Here is an 8,700-nt window from a genome sequence, read left to right as displayed (position 1 = left end):
TAAAAATGTAACACTATAAATTTGATGATATGATTTATGTGCTTGTTGATTATGAAAGAAAACAAGAACGGTTGTTTTTCTTAGTACTTTGCATTTTCTTGACTTGATGAGAAGACTAATTTAGTTAATGACGAATTGAAATTTAGTTGGTAGTAGATTGATGAATCGAATTACCAACCACATAAACAGCTATGGCGGATTATAATATTTCAAAACTATTTTCAGTCCTACATTACTTGAATTGTATTCTATTTTGGATTGTCTTACATTATTTTGAATCATTTCTCTACATATCAAATATCTACATTTTCAATTTCTCTTATTTTTATTTTCTTTCATACATTATATATAGTCTGTTTACTTTATTATCTATTGAAGGGAGTGTTCGAGTATAAATTGGGTCAATTTGTGTGTAGTATTGAGTCTCACACAAATCTAGTTATGGCATGTATTGATTTAGTTTGTTCATAAAATAATAGTATAATAAAATAAATAAAATAAAATGGGCGAGTCAAGGGAGCAATAAATTGACACTAAAAAAACGCACATTTAGCTAGCACCGAAATGCTAGGAAAACCCCCAAAGTGCTAGGAAAAATAAGGTTTTCCGAGCACATTCCGAGCACATAGGGTACTAGCCATTTGCTTCCCGGAATTATTCCCTAGCACGTTTCCAAGCAATACTCCAGTTTTTCCGAGCACATTTCGGGTGCTCGGAAACATGGTCAACTCCTTTATGTAATATCTGAGCCTTCCATACGCGAAATAAAATGTGTTCTTGCATCTGTTCCTTCATCATTTCCATTTTCTTCTCCGACACTTCTTCTATCTTTCTAACTCTCTCTTCCATCCGGGCTTCCATACGCTCCCGCTCTTCTCGAAGTTGTTGCTCGTAGAGCTTGTCCATCTTCCTAGGGTCGCCGCCGGTCAAACGTCCAGATGCATATGCTGAAGTAGCTGATGGGAAGTATAATTTTGTTACACTTCCTGCACCGGGAATCTGCTCTCTCTTCTTCACCTTCCCATGAAGCTCCAAGAAGATGGCATCTAAATCCGGATTGTCTATCCCTTCGGCTCTTAATTCTTCGGCCCTTCTCATAATATCATCCTTCCAACAAGCAAACACAAATTAGATACTATCATAAGCAAGCGAACAAACAAACAGTTTCACAACTTTCTCTTCAATAGTGCAATGCAACATGTTATCATGTTGATGGAACAAGAGGCAACAGAGAATTCAGTTGTGTATAGATGGTGGACTAACTAATTGGATTATGCTTCATTTTTAAGAGAAAATAAATCAAATTTCATGCATAATCATAAGTAATCTAAAGTTTGAAAATGCTCAGCAAGACAAAAGTCAAATCATTTTATACACTTAGAATTGCAGGGCAGAGGGGGTAAAGTTGACAGATGTTGTTGCAGCATTTCTGTATTAAAACATTGAAATTTGAGAAGTATACAATGAGAGAACCCCCCAACAAAAAAAACGAAGCCAAAATCTTGAAAGAGTGATTTAAGGAGGTGTGTAGCTACTAAATTCCAATTTGGTTTTCTCCTATTTTTATGTATTGTGTACCTTCCTCCTCTTACGCCATTTTCAAGGATGGTGCACCTAAATGCTACTAAACAACATTATAAATGCTAGCTCGGAATACTTATTATCATTTAGTTCTAAGAAATTAATCCAAGTCAGAATGTACCATCTGATTATATATTTCATTTCTCTGTCATATACTTTTACTCTTTACTCCTCTTATGCTATTTTCAAGGATGCTTCATCTAAATGCTACTCCTTACGTTCCTCTGTAGTAGAGGCATTTCTTTTCGGCACGGAATTTAAGAAATTGTGTTAAAAGTGAGTTAAGTGAAGGGAGAATAAAGTAGGAAAGGAAAAAGGTAGAGAGATTAAGAGAAAATAAAGTAAGAGAGAGTAAAGTAAGAGAGAAGAAAAGATGGTGTTTTTTGCCAAAATAGGAAATGACTCAGCTACAGTGAGACAACCAAAAAGGGAATACGACTCAGATACAGAGGGACGGAGGGAGTACTAAACAACATGATAAATACTAGCTCAGAATACTTAGCATGTAGTTCTAAAAATTAATCCAAGTCAGAATGTACCATATGATTATATCACCTATGCACATTACTGGCTCTGATCTTTTTCTGTTCTCAAATACCAAATAGGGATCAAAAGCCCAAAATTAGTCAAATTAAGATGAAACTTACATTAAATTGAGTGGCGTTTTGCGAAACCATCCCATGTGAATCTATTGTTCTGAACGTGTAGGTCTTACCAAAGACATCTACAAATGTAGGCAATATCCAGTTGTTTTCCTCGGTCTGCAAACAACATTAAAAAGGATTTTAGAAATAATTAAAAATGTAAACAAATTAAACTAGAAAAATATAAATTTTACCATGTTTTCAACTGTCTCTTCAAATGTAATACAACCATTACAATGTGTTCCAAAGGCCTTCTCCCGCCCCTGTCTTCGATTTGTCGAGCACCTCTCACAAACCTTGATATTCTCAGGAAGCTTCCAGGCATCGGTGTATGTCGTCCACTGGACATCCATGAAGTAGGCCGGTTTCTTCATTGACTTTCTCTTATAACCCATGGAATCGCCGTATCTAGCTTTGCACTGCTATCTTGCATAGCATTTGATCATAAGCTTCACAGTTTGCACCTTTCTGCAAAATAATAAAGTATTATATAATTTATGATAATTGAGATATAAATATAAAATGCACAATTTGACATGAAATTCTTTCTAATAATGATCAATGTATTCTTCTGAAAGCGTTGCCTGGTTGTATCCTCCCGAGTCAACTATGTGCTTGAAAGACTTATTGCATATGTTGGCCACTACACCAGTCGGTCGGACACAATCTGCAGATTAATATAGAATTAGTAACTTAAAATAATATAATGACTGCATAAAATTATCTGAGTAAGTACTTTCCATCCCTAAGGTGTACATAGATGCAGCCTCTTGCATATTAATATAGAGTTAGTAACTTAAAATAATATAATGACTGCATAAAATTATCAGAGCAAGTACTTTCCATCCCTAAGATGTACATAGATGCAGCCTCTTGCGTCCTTCTTAAATCCATCTTTTTTTGCATTATTAGTACTTGCACTTGCCCCACCTTCAATGCTATCACCGGTTGAATGTTCTCCTTCACTGTTCTCGTCCAATAACTCTAAAGTACCAAGTGGTGGTAAGTCATCGGAGTGTGTAGTTGAGCGTTCCGATGATGACCCTCCCATTTCTACAATTAAATAACTACAACAGCCAAGTAGAAATTTTATATTCAGAGCTGTTATAACTACCTCAGACATACCTCAGACAAGTAGAAAAAATGTGTTAGAGACAATAAAATAGAGAATGCAGCAACCTATCAAGACGGTATCTTCATGGCTACAACATACTCCCTCCGTTCCATGTTAATCCCTCCGTTCCATGTTAATAGAGTCATTTTTCTATTTTAGCAAGTTCCAAGGTAATTGAATCATTTCTATTTTTGGCAAAAAGTAATTCTCTCTTTTACTTTATTCTCTCTTCATCTCTCTTACTTTATTCTCTCTTACTTTATTCACCAACCATTTAACACACTATACTTAAACTCCGTGCCGAAAAGAAATGCCTCTATTAATATGGAACGGAGGGAGTATATTCCAGAAGCATGAAAAAAGGATCCCAGTTAGTAAAAAGTGAAGAAATTTTCATAGAAATTGGATAGGGAAAAAAAGATTACCTAATTAAGCAAGGCTGGGAAAAGGATAAAAGAAAAGGATGGTGGATAACCTTAATTAATTGATCCAAATAATTTTATCTCATATTTCCCCAAGAAATCCATTTTAGCAAATGAGTAAATGTAAATGATAGAGAAAGGGAAAGATATAATCAGATGGTCTTCTAATTGTTGCTTTATTTTAAAGAAAAACAAGCATTGACCAGTTTGAGTTCAATATTCAAAATCATCTCCTACTCCCTCTCTCATTCTCATATGTTCCTGACTACATAGAATCAGAGATACAAAAAATCATGATGACGATGTAGAAAGGAGCTACAATGATATCCAATACATGTTCAATTGGCATATAGCTACACACATCAGAGGAAATGATATCCAAAAAATCATAAAGAACAATGTAGAAACACATAAAAAAATCATGAAGAACAATGTAGAAACACATCAGAGGAACAATGATATCCCGAACACATCATTGTAGAAACACATCAGAGGAAATTTAGCTACACATATAGCTACATTAGTTATAATCAGAGGAAATGATATCCAACACATGTTCAATTGGCATATAAACATAATAAACAAATTGAATTAAACTAAAATCAGATCATGTTCACTAACCCTAGCTAACCCAAATAGAGAAGCGGGACATTCACTAACCTGCAGGTGTGAGAAATGGAAGAAGTGCGCGCCGATGATTGGAGGTGCCAATCTCTATTTTATTCAATTCCTCAACTAAATCAAAATAACCAAATCTGTCTGGGTCAGACCTCTGCTGTTCCACCACCAACATATTTCTATAACTTACCATTTGAAATGAAATGTCCCCCATGGTGAATGTAGAGGCCAAAAACATCATCCCTGTACAAATTCCAAACTCAAAAAATCTAAACTAACTCAACTCAATTTCAAAATCAGAAAATGTAAACTAACTCAATTAGAAAACGTACACTTCAAATGTGAACGAATATTGACTCAAAATTAAAAAAAATTTAAAAAAGTAAAGTATATATGTAAACAAATTTAAAAAAACATACAAAAAATGTAAACGAACACCTCTATGGAGTTCTATGCACATATTTTGTGTTTAGTTTGTATTCTAATAAAACCAATACAGATTAATAAGCTGACTCCCTCCACCATCTCAATCTTCCAACAGAACATAGCTTCTTCAAGAAGATATTTTTACGCAAATTGGAGGTTTTACTCATTAGAAACAATCAATTTTTATTTAGCTTGAGTAGTTGTATGGATTTTCTCGACAAAAAACGAGTCACTAAAGATGGGAGGACTTACAGAGTCGGTGGCGTCATCGGATTCCGTAGCCCTCGTCACCGTCACCGTCGCCGTAACCGCCGCAGAAGATGGGAGCACTTGAGAAGAATCGCAGATGGGTTTTGCCAATTCGTAGGATAGAGTTTTGTTTCAATTGATAGTGAATTTTGGGATTTGGGGATGGGGGATAAGTGTAATGCTTTTGTTTATTAAAATAAAATAAAATTTTCCATGTCCCCAAACACTCACCAGCCAACTCATCTTCCACGTCAGCGTAAATATCGACATTAACACACTGCTTAGCTAGAATAACCGATATGGGAAATCGGTACTCGAGGGTAAAGTTCATGACTTGTAAAGCAACATTTATAGTTCACGAAAAAACCAAACTTTTGTGAAAGTTCATGAATTTTCAGGCAATTAGCCCTTAATAAATCTGCAAAGTATAAACTAATTTCCAAACTAAAAAACTTTCAAAATTTATAAGATGATTTCAAAAATATAGAAGATAACTTTACACCAAATTTGGAATGACCAAACTCAACATCTAAATATCTAATACTATATCTCGTTTGGTAGAAATCTTTATAACAATTTTGGTAAAACTTCATTACCACTCCATATATTATTAGAAGATAAAAACCTTACTAGAACTAGGACGCGGGCGACAACAATGGCACCTAGCAGCGGACTCCAGCTCTCCAACGATGAGCGGCAGCGATTTCAAATTACAAGGAAAATGGAAAGAAAGTAATGTGAGGGAAATAGAGAAGTTGGAACTAGTGGATTCGGGATTCACTAACCTTTAAGGTACCTAACACTAATGAATGAATTATATTATACTCTCTTCGTCCCATAAAAATAGCACATTTGAAACAACATAGGTTTTAATGTTTAGTTGGTAAAAAAGAGAGAGAAGGAGAAAAGATAGTGTACGTAGTATTAATGGATTGTGAGATCCACACAATTAGTAGTGTTTAGTTGTTTATTCTAATTTTAGGAGATGGCCCAAAATGGTGAAATTAATCCAACTCGAAAATTTTCTGTTCATAATGAGTCAATTTTTGGAGTTTAACTAATGACACAAATCCAGTCAGGCTTAACACAAACACATTAATTGTGTGTGTGTCCGTGTCTGATTGTCAGACCTAGGTTTGAGAGAGTAAAATTGATTGTTTATTTAACTAAACAACATCGTCATAATACGCACACCTCTCGCTAAAAACGAAGTTGACATGTTAATATAATGTCAACTCAATGTCAACCTTCACCTATAAAAATGTCAAGGTGGGACACATAATCGGAAACGGAGATTTAATTTCATATTCTCATTCTTCTATTCTATGGTTCACAGTTTTGCAGAGAAATTGCCAATAAAATTCAAGTATGTTAATCCCCTCAAATTCCGATGCCCTCTCACAAAAAAAATCTCCAAAATGCAAGACACACATTTTAGAACATAGAATCAGAAGCAAGAGAAAAGGCACAGAGAATTTTAGAACAATTCATATAGTGATCAGTTATATATGAATACATAAATATAGGGCCAAAATTAGATATGAATCTGCAAACACATAAATCAAACGGTAGAGTTCTTGTTTAATAAAGCACGTAAACTGAATCACCCACACACACATTCCTTATTTCTTATTTATGCATTTAGTCTAATTACTCAATCTCATATCAGAGGGCATCAGTAACGAAAAAATTCAGTAATTCAATCCGAGATATCAGCTTATTAGGAGTAATCGAGTGTAGTAATGAAGTTGATTCACAATTATTACCTTGATGTTCGTAGTTTTTCCAATGCCGCCCATTCCGACAAGTGCAATTGCTCGAGAAGATTATCTCTTCGATTATCAAATTGATCAGATAATCCAGCCATCATTCCACCAAAATGAATTCTTGATAAAAATAGGTTGACCTACTTCCTGTCCATGAGATGGAGGAATGTCTTTCAACTTGAGAAAGGTTGGGAATGAGATTTTACAAGTTCAACGAATTCTTCGATGGTAGAGTACACAACATATTTGGCTGCGGAAGAGAGGATATGAATACTAGGGCCGGCTCACTATATTTTTTCTAAACTTGAATAACTTTCTAAGCCCAAAACACACCTTAAGCCCATGTTCTTTTATCTTTTGTTTGATAAGTTTGTACTCCATCCGTCCCATTAAATATGCAACATTTGAGAATCGTCACGGGTTTTTATGTAAGGTTGTTTTGTGAGTTAATGAAGAGAGAGTAAAGCAAGATAGATGAAAAAGTAGAGATAGAGATGTTTCCATTTTAGGAAACGTTTCATTTTTAATGGAACAAACTAAAAATGAAAACGTTTCATTTCTAATGGGACAGAGGGAGTATTTTATTTAATTAATTAAATCCTAATTTAACAGATCTTTTGGTACATTTAAGTTTTTCGTTATCTATATGTAATATCCGAAAATTTGTGGAATTTTATTCTTTTATTTAAGGATGAAATTTTTATGATTTTGTGTTTAATATATGGTGTGGAAATATTATTTGATTTATAATTTTGTTGTGGATATGGGATTTTCTACCTAGACAAATTAAAATTTGGTTTTATTAATTCAGCTATGATTTAAAATTCTAATTAATCGATTTAAACCTCTCTCTCCCTCCCCATTTTCGAAATCCCTTCCCCATCACCCCATGATGTTCTCAACTTCCTCCACCCTCACATAACCGATCATTTTCTTCCCCTTTCCTTTTCTTTTCTCTTTTCGGTCACTCCCTCAATCTCTCCCTCTCTCTCTCGCAAAGTTGCTCTCTCTCACTGGTAAGTCTCCCTCCTTCTCCCTCTCGGTTTTTATCTTCTTCCTTTCACCCCCTCTTATCACCTTCTTGGATTCCTCAAGGTGATACCCTCCTTCGTCGTGAATCGGAGTCGGAAAAGGAAGTAAAGCTTTTGCGTTTCGTTTGAACCATCCGGGGAAGGTAACCCCTAACCCTTGTTTAATTCGAAAACTCATGCATATAGGACGTTTTGGTTGGTTTAGATGCTGAATAGGGTTTGTGGCTATGTGATATGGTTGAGCATGTTTTTGATAGTATCTGGCAGTGGGTTCCGACCCCTTTTTAACTAAGCAAACGATCTCCGTTGGGTACGAATTTTGAACTGTGTAAAGGTTAATGTGTCTTTTGTGTGGTGTGTAAATTTCAGCCTCTTTGGATGTCGTATGATTTTATTATGACTTTTGCAAGTAAACTGCGCAGTTTCGCGAGTTGTATGTTTTTGGGGAGATGTTTTCATGTGCAAGTGGCGTGATTCTGAGTGATATGTTTTTGTGATGAATGTGGGTGTGTTTGGCCAAGAGATGGCTCGGGAAAATCAGTGTTTGGTTCGAGGGTTTCGCGTGGGTTGGCCGAGAGTTTTAGGGTCCGGCCTAGGGCAGTGTTGTGGGGAGTTTTTGAAGGGATGATCCCAGGTGTCTGGGTGTGTTTTGGGACGTAGAATGTGTGGTGTGAATGTTGTATAGGGTTTGAGAATCGGAAGTTGGAGGAAGGGGAGTGTGCACTGGCCGAGCAGGCGGCCGAGGTGCCGAGCCAGCGGCCGAGGTGCCGAGCCGGCGGTCGAGGAGCCGAGCAGGCGGCCGAGGTGCCGAGCCAGCGGCCGAGATGCCGAGCCAGGCGGCCGAGGTGC

At 36.1% G+C, this 8,700-nt stretch overlaps 1 protein-coding gene across 3 annotated transcripts; it reads right to left on the bottom strand.

Moving 5' to 3' along the window:
- Positions 1–425: 425 nt before the first annotated feature.
- Positions 426–7,063, bottom strand: LOC121765967. 3 transcript variants are annotated; one of them, XM_042162269.1, is made up of 8 exons: positions 5,058–7,063; positions 4,570–4,622; positions 4,422–4,496; positions 3,065–3,292; positions 2,810–2,892; positions 2,420–2,693; positions 2,229–2,342; positions 426–1,107 (listed from the first exon to the last, which is right to left on the bottom strand). In XM_042162269.1, the coding sequence occupies exons 6-8, from the start codon at positions 2,618–2,620 to the stop codon at positions 655–657; spliced, it is 768 nt and encodes a 255-aa protein (XP_042018203.1). In that variant the 5' UTR covers positions 2,621–2,693; positions 2,810–2,892; positions 3,065–3,292; positions 4,422–4,496; positions 4,570–4,622; positions 5,058–7,063; the 3' UTR covers positions 426–654. The 3 variants fall into 3 exon arrangements, with proteins under 3 accessions (XP_042018203.1, XP_042018201.1, XP_042018202.1); XM_042162267.1 differs by having other exon boundaries at positions 2,420–2,892; XM_042162268.1 differs by having other exon boundaries at positions 2,420–2,892; positions 3,156–3,292.
- Between the last annotated feature and the right edge of the window lie 1,637 nt (positions 7,064–8,700).

This window comes from Salvia splendens, chromosome 14 (assembly GCF_004379255.2).
Source record: "Salvia splendens isolate huo1 chromosome 14, SspV2, whole genome shotgun sequence".
NCBI classification, from domain to species: Eukaryota; Viridiplantae; Streptophyta; class Magnoliopsida; order Lamiales; family Lamiaceae; genus Salvia; species Salvia splendens.
This window is presented reverse-complemented; position numbering and strand designations above follow the sequence as displayed.